The 15,898-nt window shown below is 51.8% G+C and overlaps 1 protein-coding gene across 1 annotated transcript in view; it reads right to left on the reverse strand.

Annotated features, from left to right (window-relative positions):
• Positions 1-2,873: 2,873 nt before the first annotated feature.
• FAIM2 (Fas apoptotic inhibitory molecule 2) overlaps positions 2,874-15,898 on the reverse strand; it is a 33,670-nt gene continuing 20,645 nt past the window's right edge. Inside the window, exon 12 of the mRNA XM_039241459.1 lies at positions 2,874-6,471. Within this exon, the coding sequence (XP_039097390.1) occupies positions 6,322-6,471 (150 nt within the window). The 3' untranslated portion in view covers positions 2,874-6,321. The remainder of the gene's footprint in view (positions 6,472-15,898) is intronic.

Below are 15,898 nucleotides of genomic sequence, written 5' to 3' on the forward strand. Positions count from 1 at the left end.
GCCTGTCAGGTGTCTCCTATTGCCTGGAATGCCCAAGCAACGGCAGATGTTTTAAGTTTTGTTATGGCAGTGTCTCCCTTCCAGCTACCAAATTCTGTTCAGTTACCTGTTGCTGCAGAGCAAACTACTTCGAACTTAGTGGCATTAAACAACAACTATTTGATTATCCTCGTGGTTTATGTGGATTAGGAATTGGGATGAGGCATATAGGGGATGGTTTGTTTATGCTCCATAATGTCTTGGACCTCAGCTGGACTCAGATGACTGGGGGCTGAAATAGCTAACGTTAGAGCATCTACTTCCAAAATGGCTTCTTCCTTCACATGGCTGCCATGGGATGGACACGGCTGGAAGACTGCACTCAGCTGGGTCTCTTGGCTAGAGCATCCAGCCTCCTTAGTGTGAGAAAAAGGAGCTATTAAAGGGGCAGAGAGCTATCAAAAGACTGGATAAGGCTCACTTCTTTTGGCAAAGTTTTCCCAGAAAAAAATCACAGATCTTGGAGAAGGTTTGGGGTTAATAGACTGGGCAGAAAGGATCTTATCTCTGTGTGTATGACTGTGTGTGTGTGTGTGTATGTGTGTGTGTGTGTGTGTGTGTGTGTATGACAGAGAGAGAGAGAGAGAGAGAGAGAGAGAGATCAGCAAGAGAGCAAACACAAATTTGCTGGGAGTAGCCAGGCTTGAATGAAAGCAAATGACATGTGGGCTGGATCAGGTCAGCTCACTCCATCATTTCTCCAGCCTAGGAGCCTGGGAATGTGATTGAAGAGCCTTGGTGTGAGGACCATCCCCTGGGGTGGGAGGTGGGGTGGCGGTGGGTGCTGATGAGGGATGTGCTTAGAGGCCACCACTTGAGACAATAGCTGCCAGAAGGGAGTGGATGGTATAGTGGATTGTATAGTGATATCCAAAGAGGGACGTCAAGTTCTAACACCTGGTACCTGTGAATGTGACCTTTTTTTGGAAATAGGGTCTTTGTAGCTATAATTCAAGACCTTGAGAAGAGATCATCATCCTGGATTTAGGGTGGGCCCTAAATCCATGACAGGTAGCTTTATAAGAGAAAGGAGAGGGAGGAGGCACCTGGGTGGCTCAGTTGGTTAAGCATTCGGCTTTGGCTCAGGTCATTATCTCGCAGTTCATGGGTTTGAGCCCTGCATCGGGCTCTGTACTGACAGCTCAGAGCCTGGAGCCTGCTTCAGATTCTGTATCTCTCTCTCTCTCTCTCTCTCTCTCTCTGACCCTACCCTGCTCATGCTGTCTCTCTCTCTCTCTCTCAGAAATAAATAAAACATTAAAAAAGAGAGAGAGAAAGGAGAGGGAGATTCAAGACACAGAGACAAAGGTCATGTGAAGACAAAGGTGGAGATGGGAGGGCAGCCTTAAGCCAGGGAAATGATTGCTAGCAGTCACCTGAAGCTAGAAGAGAAGCATGGAACGTGTCCTCCCCCACAAAGCCTCCAAAAGGAACCAGCCCTACTGATCCCTTGATTTCAGGCTTCTAGCCTCCACAACTGAGTGAGAATAACTAATTTCTGTTGTCTTAAGCTACCAGTTTGTGGCAATTTGTCACCGCAGCCCTAGGAAATGAAGGAAGGATGAATGGGCTGAAGACAGATCCAGTGGGGCTGAAGGGCTGGCTGGAAGCTGGAAGAGCTGAGGAAGCCTGGCATTGCTGACCCTGCCTGTGTAGATGGCTGTCCCTCCCTTTCCACCAGTCCGCCAGGCTCAGCCTTTCATACGCTCCAGACTCTGACTCAGAACCCCACTCCCTCACTGTTCCACATCTCAGTACCTGCTCCCTTGCCAGGGATGCTGTAAAGACCGTTCACTTGGGATGCTCAGCTGAGTAGTCAGGAGCTGTTGTCTGTTTTCTGTCCTGCAACACTGTTTTCTCCCTCTCCTGTCTTTGTTGTCTACGGAAGTGCTTTGTACACAGCAGGTGCTTAATACATGTTGTTTATTTTCTCTTCAGGGTCCCCTCAATATCACCCTGCTCCTTTCCCTACTATAGCTGAATTGATACCAAAACCTTGTCACAGACGAGGAGAATGTCTCCCACTGCTTCACTGTGGTATGTCCCCCACCCACACAGCACCCTCGGCCCCAAGTTCCCTGAAGCAACTCAGCGATGTAAATCTCCACCCCACGTGCCTTCTGGTTCCACTCTCAGTCACTAACTCGTGTATAAACTTGGACAAGTCACTGCACCTTCTGCTCCTTAGTTTCCTCCTCAGGAAAACCAAACGGTTGGAGCAGAGTCATTCATTCCTCCATTCATCCAAAAGTTATTATTGAGACTCATTACTGAGTCCTGTGGATCCAAGGGTGAACAAGGCACACTTCATGCCTTCAAGGATCTCAAGCGCCATAGAAGGAGATAGAAGGAGAGGTTAAAACGTAATCAGGGTGGTACAGGGCAGGGGTCTCCTAGGAGGGGTGGGTCAGGGTACCTGGGGGGAGGACTGAGAAAAGCTCAGAAAAGAGGAGGGGTGACTCTTAAAACTGCTGCTCTTGGGGATCCTTCCAGCTACAACACAGGCCCTCCTTCTAGAGAAACAGATTTTGGGTCAAAATAAGGAAGAATCTTTTAACAGAAGCACAAAGGACAAAGGCTTCCCTGGAAGGTTTCCTATTGGGAGGCTGTGACAGGTGCAAGGATCCAAAGAACCTCTGCAAGGGGTATATATTGACAGGAGGACCCGTGTTTCTTTTTCCACATCAAGATAAATGTGGATATTTAATTCACACTTAGCTATGCTGGGAGAAACAGCTCTGGTGTGAACCTTTCACATCAAATCTGAGTTAAACCTCACACACAGACTCCCCGGCCATCTGAGGCGACAAGCAAAAGGGAGGCCAAGGAAACCATTCAGGTGTCATAATTTTATTCTTATCTCCTGTCAGTCACAGACCGGGAAGGTGAAGCCAGGGAAGGGAACAGGAGCGGACCCTGGGAAACTTGGAGTAGTTGAGGCCAGAAGGACTGTGTCTGGCCGTATGTCTCTGCCCTCACTTGGGAGAAAGCTCTGGCTGCCGGGGGGTGCAGGGTGGTTTCCAGCAGACAGGTAAACAGTGTCCCAGAGATGTGACGATGATTGGGCTAAAGGGATCAATCGGAGGCTGATGAGGAGAGAGGTCTGGGGAGGTCTGAGAAGAGCCAGGAATGAAAGCCAAATCCTGCCTGAAACCTCAGGCCGTACAGCCCTTTCTGCTTCTCCCCTGCAGAATCAGACCCTGCTTTTCCTCAGACGGCCACCGAGGGGCAGCAAAGGGCTTGTGTGAAATCCCGTCCACTGGGAGACCTGATAGCTCCTGGACTTGTCCCAGGAGGCTGAGAGAGGGAGAGGCAGAGCCTTTTAAAATAAGGGTATCTGTTGGATCCTGACTCCCCTGAGAGGAAAAATCAAGATTCCTGGGGCTTCCTCGGGCAACACAGGAGCCACACATGCCCCTGGGAATTGGGGCAGGAGTCCGGGGAATTCCATGTGCCTCCCGGGCGCCCAGCTACAATTTCAGGAGAGGATCTCTTGATCTGTCTTCCTTCAACCTCATCACAGATGGTCAGATTCCTGGCTGCCTCCAGCTCTGTAAAATCCAACCTACCCCTTCCTGGGCCTGGCCCCACCCCTGCCAAAAATGTATGGGGCCAGCGGTCTCTCCTCCTCTCTGCAGCTTGGGGCACCTGCTCACTACTCAGCTCAGGTTTCCCCTAATCCCGCATTCCTGTTCCCCCGCCCTTCCTCCTTCCAAGGCCCATCCAGGTGTTCCTGGGGCTCCTCCTGGCCTCATGCAGGTGGGACGCAGGGCACCAAGCCCTGGCTTTGCCGTCAGCTCACTGTGTCCCAGATCCCTCCCAGGACCCAGAGCAGGAGACGGGGCAGCACACGCTGCTTGGAGAATGCCAAGTTGCCCGGTCATGCTGTTTGTTGCCGAGGGCTTACCTCCTCCCCCAAGCTTTTGGAGCTCAGCCTTGGATAAGCTGCTCAATCCTATTTCTGCATAAACTGTCCCAGGAAGAGGAGGACTTGGACAGAAGGATTCTGGGAAACGTGACCAAGGCCCAGCTGAGAATAGCAGCTAAGGAGTGGGGGGAGTGACCCCTCTGGAGAGAGGACCAGAGACCAGGAGAGGAAGTGAGGGGACCTTGGAGGAAATGTAGCAATTACATAAGGAAGTTAGTGCAAGTAAGTGTTCTGGTGCCTCTCTGGCTGTGGTCTTCCATCTTGCCGATAGGAAATTAATCACAACTTAATACCATGAACCCATCGGCACTGAGGCTGGGAATCAGACACCAGAATCCTGCTTCCCAGCTTGTATCCAGAAGGTGGAAACTACAGAGTACAAAATTTGGTGGTGGTAGTGGGGTAGGGGGTAAGGAGGAGGCCAGGGGTGGCATTGAGGACAACAGATCTCCAGAGCCGTCAGGGCCTGACCTCCCCATCTCATTTCAGCCCTAACCTAGTCTGTTAGCTGTATGACCTTGGACTTGTTACCAATCCCCTCGGCGGCCTCAGCTTTTCGCTCTGCAGTCGGCATGTGCAGACTATTCCCTTTATAGGATTGCTTTCATGGACTGACTGAGACCAGCACACAGTAGGCATCCCAGCCATGCTCCCAGTTGCCTTTGTCTCATCCACAAACACCACCATCTGTTCTTAGTTTCCTCTGTCCTCAAATACCCAAGGTGGAACAAAATTTCAAATGCTTCTGCAATATTTCTTGAAAGCTGGCAACAGGAAGGGTGGAGAGGGAAGAGTCAAAACAGACAGGCAACATACCTAGTCATTCCCTCCAAGGGCAAACAGAGCCCCCAGCATAAGGGAGAGAGGTGAGCCCTGGAGGGAGAGGCCAAGGGAAGGTGCAGGTATCTGAGCCTCCCCGACTCCACCCAGTAACTTTCCACTGGCCCAGAGTTGGCTGCTAGGTGCCAGTTACACACTTCCCCCAGGTGTGGCCCCCCTGGTCCCCTCCCCAGCAGGGCCTGCAGGGGGCTGGGTGGCTGACGCACACCCTGCCAGAGATCTCAGCCGCCTGGAGGCTGATAAGGAGACCCGACTTCATCACATGGGACCAGCTGGAGGGACTGGCCCTGACTGTTAGCATCAGCTCAGCAGCTTCCAGATTGGAGAGATAAGGAGATACGGAACGGAGGGGGCTTAGGACTCTGGGCTGAGTGGCCAGAGAAGCCAGGGGGAGGGACATGGGCACTGCCTCAGGAGGCCTGGCTTGGTGATAAGCCAGTAAATGGCAACAGAGGGGGAGAGTTTAGGAAATAAGAAGTGCACAAAGGCCGCGGGGCAGGGCAGGATTCCCTCCCACTGGGGCTAGTTCAGCAACTAGAATAACCCTCCCTCTCTAGGAATAGCCAGTCCTCTAGGGCCCAAGTGCTCCACTCAGCCTCAGGCCTGGGGTCGAGGGCAGCCCAGGGGATCAAGAGAAGAGGGTGAGGGAATATGGGTCTCAGTCCTGCCAGCCTCAAACGCCCCCAGGGAGATGCAGGTCTGGGTGAATGGGTGCTACTACAGAGCCCATGCCTCCCAGCAGGCTGACTGCTCCCACCTCCCTTACAGCCCCAGGACAGGACCCCACTTAGGAGCAGAGCCCTCTGACCCCACCTCCTGCCCTAACAGTGCTCCATCATGACCCAGGAAGCTAAACCAAGGAAGGTGCAGATGGCACTGGCTTCCTGTCTTTCTCCAATTGCCCTTGGCCCCGGGGCTCAAGTGCCTAGAACAGACTGCTAGTCCCAAAGCTCAGCGAGGACCAGCAGCCTGGGACAACCATTTGGTCCACTGCCCCCCCTCCCCTGGCAAAGCAGTCTCACCTCATTGCCCAGCTGTCCCCCCACCCCTTCCTTACAAGGGTCAATGCCTGATCTGGGAGGAAAGAAGGGAGAGGTGGATTGGACACAGGACAGCGTGCCCCAGGGTCACAGAGCTGTGGCAGTCTGAGGAGGAACCTTGGTGGGGCGCGGGCCTCAGCCAGGCTTCCTGGGGTCCCTTTCCTACATTTGGAATCCTGCCGGGCTCCTCCCACTCATTCTGTGGGTCCTCAAACCCAGGGGAGCCTCCAGCCTCGACTGTCCACTTTGGGAGATGTAACTGGGGGAAAGGGGCAGCACAGGGGATGGTGTGACCTCAGGTCCGCAGGGCCCCTGATGGTTGGGTACAAGCTGCAGAGGGTGATGGCGAGCGTCGGGCTGAGGGGAGGCCACAGGATGGACTGGCAGCTAGTTTATATCTGGGCTTGAAGGAGCACAGGGAGGGTCAGAGGACCAGCAAGGGGACATTCTTTGAAGGAAGGAAGGAGGGGCTCCTCATTCCCGGTTGGTGCCAAAAAGCTGCAGGAAGAAGGTGAAGATGTAGATGATGTCTAGGTAAATGTTGAGGGCTCCAAAAATATACTCCTCAGGGCTCAGTGAGTGGCGTCGGTTACCCATCAGCAACTGGGTGTCAAATGCCAGGAACTGAGGGAAAGGGGAAGAGAGAGAAGTCAGAAGGTCCATCACTGTGACATCGACCAAGGGGGCCCAGTGTCCCCACCCAGATCCTTTCCGATTTTGTTACCATCATGTGCTGCCTGGCCACTCAGTGACCTGGAACAGCTTGAATCTGGAACTTTCCCAACACCTTCCATCTCTAATTAACACCTATTTCCCAAGCACCTACTATGTGCCTAGCACAGGGAAATAGTAAAGAACAAGACAGACAAGATCCCCGACCTCGTAGAGCTTAGAGTCTAGAGGGGAACGAATTATTAGTATGAGTATAACCAAACAGAAATGCGAAGTGTCACAGGGGGTGGCTAATAATAAGGAACCTGACCTATGTGAGTTGACAGTGAGCTTGGAAAGGCTTCCTGGAGGAGGGGACCTTCAAGCTGAGGCCTAGTCTTCTCACCATTTGTTTCAGAGTCCTGCTCTTAGAAGACGAATGAACACTTCATGTACCAGTGAGCAGAGAACGGGTACCTGTTCTGTGTTTTGCAGACATTAGCCCACTTAATCCTAACAACGTTCTTCGAGTAGGGCTTATTCCTAGGGGAAATCAAGGCCCAGAGATACTAAGTTCTTGCCTGAGGTTACACAGCTGGGAAGTGGCAAAGCAAGGATTTGAACCTGAGCAGGCCAGCTCCATTGCCCCCACACTTCGCCATTGTGTTTCACTGTTCATGGGCAGCACCAGGGGTTAATGTGTCTCCTGCCAGGAAACACTTTCTCCCCAGGGCACCTGCTTGGCCTCATGGACTATGAACGGTCATCCCCTTAGAGACAGCTCCTCTCTGTCACCCTGCTGTCCCCAACCAGACCTTCCTACTGTTGACACTGACTCCCATTCCTCCCACTCAGCTATACTCTGGGGTCCAAGAATAGGAAGCAGAGCACCCACTAGAAATAGCATACGACACTGCACAGGCATGCTGTCATTTTCTGGGAGAAAGAAGCCAAAAAATTCCACCAGCATCCCAAAGGTCATGAGCCACTGGTCAACAGGGGATTGGGATTCTTTAAATCCATTCACATTCTTGTTAACTGGGCTGTGCCCAGCTCTTCCGTCACTTGTGTGTGGAAGACTTGGGTCCTCTGGAACATTCATTGGGCAATAAATATGCATGGGGCAAGAGTTGGTGCCAGCAACTTGCTGGCAGAGACGACACTGTGCCTGCCTTCCGGGCTCACCGCTTAGTGGGGAACACTTCCAGATGACTGCAGTAAAGCTCGGAGGGCACCTGGAGTGGCAGTCAGTTGAGTGTCCAACTCTTGATTTCAGCACAGGTCATAATCTCACGGTTTGTGGGATCGAGCCCCATGTGCATCTCTGTGCTGCCAGTACAAAGAGTCTCTCTTCCTCTCTCTTTCTGTCCCCACAGTCTCTCTCTCAAAATAAATACATAAACATTAAAAAAAAAAAACTTAGTAAACGCCATAATTAGGGTTGCTTGAGCAGGAGGAAGGTAGTCCAGGAGAGGTGACATTTTACCTGGGCCTTGAAAGATGAGTAGGAGTTTACTAGACAGAGAAGGCATGGGGAGGTGCAAGCCATGGTGTGAAAAGTGAGGAATTGAGTGTGGCAGAAACACTGGGGCAATGGGACAGAGGGAAAGGGACTAGAACGCAGGGGCCAGAGGCTCCAATGGGGAACACTCCAGCATGGGGGACATCGAGGCATGGCCCCCTCGAAGGTGGGGAGGTGGGGATGATTATGAGCACGGGCTTGAAAGTCCACCCGACCTGCATTGCAGCCTCCACTCCGCTCCTCACTAGCTCTGGGGCCTGGGGCAAGGTAGTCGCCCTGGGCCGGAGTCTGTAAAAGGGAGATGAGTGTGCTTTGCCTCCTGAGGTTGTGAGAATAAGATAATGCACACCAAGTGGCTGGCATGGTGCCTGACACGCGGTATGAAGTTAATGAACATGAGCTATTAATGTGGTTTTATAGTTGTTACATGCAGAAGGAGAGATGCCCCCTTGAGAACATGTATGTTGCTGCTGAGACCCAGGAGTGTCTGATAGCTCATCCAGGAGGCGGAAATGTTACTTGGGGACGCTTTGCAGCCTTAACAGAAGGAACATGGGGAGCCATAGCCAGGGCTGAGGGGGGCTGGTGCCGGGCACGTCAGGCTCCCTGAGCTCAGCAGCGTTGAGGAAACGGTGCATGAGAACACAGGACTCGAGTCAGAACACTTGCGCTTGAGTGCTGATTCCATCCCTCAGTAGCCGTCACCTCAGCGTCCTCATCTACAGAATAGGACAGTAATGATGACCACACCATGTTATGGTTTTGAGGGTAAGTAGATGTATGCGGCCTCAACTCTTATTGTTCTTTAGTCTCATGTCACTTCATTCCATTCTGCTCCTTCTGAATAGGATTTGGATTCTCAAAAATTTATTCACATACATTTGCCCTCTACAGAGAGAACGGGCAAGGAGAGGGACCGACCTAAATGCTACAGGCTGCTTGGCAGTCATGCTGCCAGCATAAGTTAATAAATTGCTGATCTGGCTTATCAATCAGTGGCTTGCTTGGTTGATTTCTCAGAGCCTGGTCACCCCTGGGTGAGCTAATGAAATTGACTCTCTCAACCTAGAAGGCTTGGACCCGACCATGTCCGGGGGTGGCTCCTCCAAGGAGCACCCACCTAGGAGGCCTCCTACAACAGCCAGCAGGCTTTGCTCTTGGAAGAAAGAGGAATGAAGCGATTTCTGCCCCTGCCCTTTGCCTCTGGCCATGGATGCTTATCTATGTGGTGCTCTCTGGGATAGCCCGCCCCAGATCTCAATTCCACTGCCGGGTACCACCTATCGCTGCAACCTCATGCCTGCGAGTCAGCTGCAGACTTTTGCCTCATTTAGTCCCACCAGTATTTATTGAGCACCTACTATGTTCCAAGGAGCTTGCCTTCAGAGAACTGACAGTCCAATGAAAGCAAATTATCAGAGATTACATTATGAGCATGCACTCATTACAGGGGGAAGTAACCTGATAATCTTGGGTATTGGGAAGCATCATTAAGTAACATTTTGGTTGAGGGCGGATATCTTGGTTATAGTTAACATCTGGCAGCTATGATCTCAGCTGGTTTGACTGCTGACATCTGAAAGGACACAGGTACTTTGAGTTGGTGGTGGACTGAACACAAGAGGAGCATGTGGGAGGAGGAGCACGGGGGAGCACGTGGGAAGAAGAGCATGGGTTAGGGGCCAGAGGCAGGAATGGGACTAGGAGGCTATTAATTTACATCTGAGTTGCCCTTTCATACCCTAATCCTTTGTCTCATCTCATTCACCCAAAATGCCCTAGGAGATGGGTGTTACTAACACTATTTTACATACAAGGAAAGGACTCAGAGCCAGTGAGTGGCTTGCTGACTGTCATTTTTCTTTAGTGCTGGAACCAGACCATCTGTCTCCTATTCTGGTAGAGAATCAGGCAGAGCGAGCTTGCGGGGGTGGGGGTGGGGGGCAGAGGAGCCAAAGGCAAAGTTTCCTGGCTCACCCCATTGGCCAGGCCAATTATGCCCGCCCCCCCCAACACACACGGCGCTTGACCCTGCCCATGTGTGCAGAACCTGGGCTTATGTCTCTTGTCCTCCCAGAAGTGAGGCTGAGAGGCTCTAGGGAGCCACGCCATGGAGAGTCCAGCGCAGAGCCAGCAACAAACAGGCACCGGCTATAAAACGCTGGCATTACAATGTGTTGAGTCAGCATAAAAAAATAACTCGTGGACCATGTCCATCCTACAGAGATGCCAGCAGGAGTGTGCAAAACAGCACAACCAAGGCCATTTACAGCAGTGCTGGTTCTACAGTGAAATCCTGCAAGCCCTAAACTCTCAACTAGGGAATGGTTAAATAAACTGCGGGCAGCAGCACCAAGGCAGAAACATCTCTGATAGATGCTATTGTCAGAAAAGAACAAGCTGCAGGAAAATCTGCATCACACGATCCCCTTTCTGTAACAACAACCAAAAAAACACCCAAAACTATATATCATAGAAGCTTATATGGCAAATTTTATATCTATAAAATGCATATAGATAGGTCCAGAAGGAGACAATTGATCACAGCACTTAACACTGGGCAAGGCAGCGAAGGACTGCAAATTTGCTTTATCTGTATTCTGTGAGGTTTTAAAAACTGAAATATGTGAACAAATGTATTCATATTTAATTAAAATTTTATTTTATTTTATTTTATTTTTTTAGAGAAAGAGAAAGCAGGAGAGGGGGAGAGGGAGAGAATTTCAAGCAGGCTCTCTGCTCAGCACAAAGCTCGACCGACACAGGGCTCGATCCCACAATCCTGGAATCATGACCTGAGCTGACATCAAGAGTCAGACGCTCAACCTACTGAGCCACCCAGGCGCCTCTAATTAGAAATTTTTAAGGGCGCCTGGGTGGCTTAGTTGGTTAAGCGTCTGACTTCGGCCCAGGTCATGATCTCACGGTTCGTGAGTTTGAGCCCCGCATCGGGCTCTGTGCTGACAGGTCAGAGCCTGGAGCCTGCTTCGGATTCTGTGTCTCCCTCTCTCTCTGCCTCTCCCTACCTCACACACACACACTCTCTCTCTCTGTCAAAAATAAATTTAAAAAACTTAAAAAAACAAAAAAGGAAAATGTTAAAAGGATTAAAGTAACACAAAAAAAGTTGGTGAAATTTTTCCTTTAATCCTTACATAAGCCTCTAGTACAGGTCTTCTGTTATCATCTCCATCGTGAAGCTGAGGAGTCTAGGGCACAGAGAGTATGAGGGACTCGCCACCTCACATACTTTCTCTCTCTCTCTCTCAAAAATAAATAAACGTTAAAAAAAAAAGAACATGGATCAGGGAGTCACACAGACCTGGGTTCAAATCTTTCAACTGACTTCTACTAACAGGTATTATAATTGATTACTAACGATGCACCAGACACTTGTTAAGCATTTTGATTTGAACCCAAGTACTCTGCTCCAAAATTTGGTGCTCTGAGTTACAAGGTTAACATTTACCATCGGGGTAAAAGCTACCATGGTAGTTGAGAAACCACCAATTTCAAGTGCTAGGCTGTTTCCTTTTTTCCTTTCATATATTATCTTATTTAATTATGACCACAGCTTTGTGGAACAGTTCATATTAGCCCATTTTAAAGATAAAGCAGGTGAGGCACAGAGAAGTCAAGTAACCTGCCCAAGGTCACAGTGTAAGAGGGTGAGCTAGATCTTGAAAGTCATTTGGGTGGAGTGCCTGTAGCCACTTAGAGGGCTCCCCCCCTCTTCTGATAGCGCCTCTTCCTGGCTCTGCTTTGCATCTGAGAACAGTGACTCCTGCCTTCCCTGCCCCTGCATGCCAGTTAGATACTCCCCTGCCCGCTCCCTACAGGGACTCTGAACCACCCCTCCGTCAGTCCCCACCCCCTGCGGGGGGATGCTGGGAGGGGGGGCTTCTTTCACCGTCTCCAGGTCAAGGTATTGGTTTGAAGGGCTTGGTTTGGGCAGGGCATTGGCTCCTGAGGTACTGCCTTAGGAAGTGAAACTGAGGCGGGTCCTGGGAGGGGGACACCCAGTGCACTTTCCCCCTGAAGGAGCAATTACCCGTCAATCCTCTCTCCCTGCTGTTGCCCTCAGAGGAGAGTGCTCAACTTCAGCGGGTTCAGATGAGGCCACAGGTGAGGTGTTGGGGCTGTTTTAGCGGCAGAGGGTGGGTAGCAGAATAGGGAAGGTTCTCATAGACCTTTCAGGCTCACGTAGAAAACTGAGGCAAAAGAGCCTCTAAGCTCTGAATGAAATAAAGATAAGTCTGAAATAAAATTATACTTCTGGCTTGTGTTTGTGTAGCCATTTTTGCTTTTCAGGTGTTTCTCTAATCGTGAAGAAGGTAGGGCATATATCACAGCCCTGAATAAAAAAGCAGGGAGAGGGGTGGGGTGGGGGCAAACAGAAATCTCTTTCCAGAATCCTCCAGATGCTGTGGGGCTGGCTTAGGCTGGTCATGGGAACATCAGGGACACAGGTTCTCTGCTGGGGTTGGATGGAAGTAACTGCCGAAAGCCTGATCTCAAAGGTTGAGAAAGCCTCCCTGGTTCTGCTGTTGTGGTGGAAGACAATCAGTGGGAACTCTCTGGCCTCTGTTTTCCCACCCGTGAAATGGGCAGGGTGATAGAGTCGAAAGAATAACTGAACTGAGAGTCAGGAAAATGGGGCTTTCATCCAGCTTGGCAGCTAACACTGTATGCGTGCATGTGTGTGTGTGTGTGTGTGTGTGTACATACATGGTGTGTGGTATGTATGTGATGTGTGTGTGGTACATGTGGTACGTGTGTGGTTTATAAGGGGGCATGTGGGGTGGGGAGCATGCTGTCTCAGGGCCTCGGTGCAAATAGGTCCCTGCCAGCACTAGGGACTCACCATCTCAACCCTCCTTTCTTCCAGGGACTGAGGACAGAGGGCTGTATGCATCTTCCCCACGGCCAGGGGCCAACACCCACAAAGCATCTTCCTACCTAAGCTTCACTCATCCAAACACCATCAGGCCCGAAGCATCCAGTCCTGACCAAACACCTGTTCTTCCTGCCACCTTGTCCCTCATTCTGGGACTCTGCCTGCAGTGGCCTTTTAACTGGTCTCTCAGGCTCTGGCCTATCCACACAGCGTGTCACTAATCTTCCTTAAGACACAGAGACTGTGGGGGCACCTGGGTGGCTCAGTCAGTTAAGCATCTGACTTCGGCTCAGGTCATGATCTCACGGTTTGTGGGTTCGAGCCCCGCATCAGGCTCTGTGTTGACAGCTCAGAGCCTGGAGCCTGCTTCAGATTCTGTGTCTCCCTCTCTCTGACTCTCCCGTGCTCATGCTCACACATTCTCTCTCTCTCTCAGAAATTAACAAAACATTAAAAAAATTAAAAAAGAAAAAGACACAAAGACTATGAGGGGTGCCTGGGTGGCTCAGTAGGTTAAGAGTCTGACTTCAGTTCAGGTCATGATCTCTCAGCTTGTGAGTTCGAACCCTGCGTCAGGCTCTGTGCTGACAGGTCAGAGCCTGGAGCCTGCTTTGGATTCTGTGTCTCCCTCTCTCACTGCCCCTCCCCTGGTTGCACTCTGTCTCTGTTTCTCAAAAACAAATAAACATTAAAACATACACACAGACTGTGATGTTTTCTCAGGCCTCCAATCCGTCCAGGCCAGGCAGGGGAAAGTTCTGTTCGTATTGGGCTCGGCGCCTAATGTCCAAAGTCCCATACTTAGTTTCTTTCCTAAGTCCCCTGGCCTGGCTTCCTGGTTTAGGTGGCTGGGAGACCCTAGCTTCCCCAAAGAAGGGGAAACTCTGAGGTAGAGCCACATAAGCACAGAGGCTCAGCCACAGCGGGAAACCTGTCCGCCAAGCCCTCGGCCCAACCCAACTTTCCATGAGCCACTGTGAAAAAGCACCCAAGGAGAGGGCACTAGAGGGGTCATGAGGATAAGCCCTGAGGTACCTGCGGGATGACTCACCCACTTCTACTGGCATTTGGGTCTGGTGCCCAGTGAGGGGTATGAGATAGGGTGAGGCAGAAAACCCAAAGCCTCTTGAGAATGTACCAAGGCTAGATGGGTGAGGCCTAGGAAGGGCCTCTTCCTCAAGGCTGGACCTCGGCCCTAAGAAGCCGGGGCTCCCCACCCCTGATCTCAGCCGAGTCCAGCACAGGGGCCCTGCCCTCCCAGATGGCAGAGACTGTCAGAGAGGAGCTAAGGACTCTAGGAGAGAAAAACCATTTGATTCTAACAGCCCTTCCAAGGCGTAGGCTGGGGGCGTTGGGTGGGTCCTCCCTGGGGGTCTGGGGCCTCTTCTGACGCTTCTCTCCTTTCTTGTACACCCTCCTCGTGGCAGCTGGGCAGGGATGCTCTGAGTGCGGTGCTGGGAGGGCCCCTCATGGTGCTCAGACTTCTCCACAGTCTAGGGTGGGAGATGCCAGGATGGGCAGCTGAAGACACAGGGCGTGCTGGGTGCTGGGAATAGGTTGGAGCTAGACGGCCACAGCATCCAGAGGACAGAACTGTGCAGGGAGCAGGGTCAGAGTGAGGTCAACGGCCTTCTGAGTTGGGGCTCATGGAAAGGCCCGGAGACCGTTCTTGTGGGGCTGGGCCTCTGATGGCCTCTGTCCACCTAAAACTCAGAGGAGGGAGGGAAATGAATCCAGGGCCCCTCCTGAGCTCTCCACTACCCCAGGGGCCCCCGGGGACCCGTGCATGGCTTCCCTCCTTTGACTCAGGTGAACAAGGTCAGGGATGGAGCTGGGGGATCCATACCAGGTGCCCCTGGCCGTTGTTTACATAATCTGGATGAGGAGCCTTAATGAGACATTAACGAGTAATTAGGCCCTGGGGTTCCTCCTCCCCTGTGACTCTTGCCCTGCTCTGACCCGCATCTCAGCCAGTCCTGGCCCCCCGGACATGCATCTCAGGCATCCACTCATTCCATAAACAAAGGGGGGGGGGGTTGCCTACTGGGTGCCAGGCACTGGGGATGCAGTGAAGAACAAACTAGACAAAACTCCCTGCCCTCAAGGAACTTAAGTTCTGCTGGAGGGAGACAGTCAACACACAAATCAGAAAAAGGATGAACAGTGCTATGGTGAGAAATAAAGCAGGGAGGAGGAGTAGGGAGTGAGTGTGTGTGTGTGTGTGTGTGTGTGTGTGTGCGCGCGTGTGCGCGCGCACACTTAGTCACAAAGGGATTGTAAATAAAGTAGACACTTGAAAGAGGGGACAAAGGGAGCCGTGAGTGGATCCAAGGGGACAGATGGAGGCATCTTTAGGTGCAGAGGCCCTGAGCTGGGAGTCAGCCTGCTGTCCTCAGGGGCGGGAAGGAGCCCCACATGGCTGCACAGCGTGGGCAGTGAGGGGCATGGGAGGAGGTGAGGTCAGGGGGCCCTGCGGGGCCAGGAAGCCAAGCAGAGGACCAATCTGACCTCATTCACACCTCACAGGATCACCCTCGCTGCTGCACGGAGCGCACACTGCGGGGGCTGCGCCAGTGGGAGGCTACGGCAGCAACTCAGCACGGGGACCAGGGAGTAGCCATGAAGGTGGAGACGAGTGGTCAGATTCTGCCTATAAGGTGGAGCCGATAGAATTTGCCACGGGGCCAGATGGGGGGCGTGAGGAGAGCGGAGGAGTGGAGGTCAGCAGGGCGTTCGACTTGAATGACTGGAAGGACCGAGTCGCCATTTACAGAGATGGGGAAAGGGCTGTGGGAGAAGCAGGGGCTCAGGGACAGCAGGTGCTCAGTTTCAGACCTAATAGGTTTGGGAGGCCTATTAGATTTCCAAATGGGGATACTGAGTGGACAAGTGGAAATTCTATGGAATTCTGGGTTGAAGATCAACTGTAGGGTCATCAGAGTAAAAGATGGTATTCAAAATCTTGAGAGGGTCTGAGATCC

Source organism: Hyaena hyaena, unplaced genomic scaffold (assembly GCF_003009895.1).
Source record: "Hyaena hyaena isolate Hyena2069 unplaced genomic scaffold, ASM300989v1 scaffold_192, whole genome shotgun sequence".
Taxonomy (NCBI): domain Eukaryota; kingdom Metazoa; phylum Chordata; class Mammalia; order Carnivora; family Hyaenidae; genus Hyaena; species Hyaena hyaena.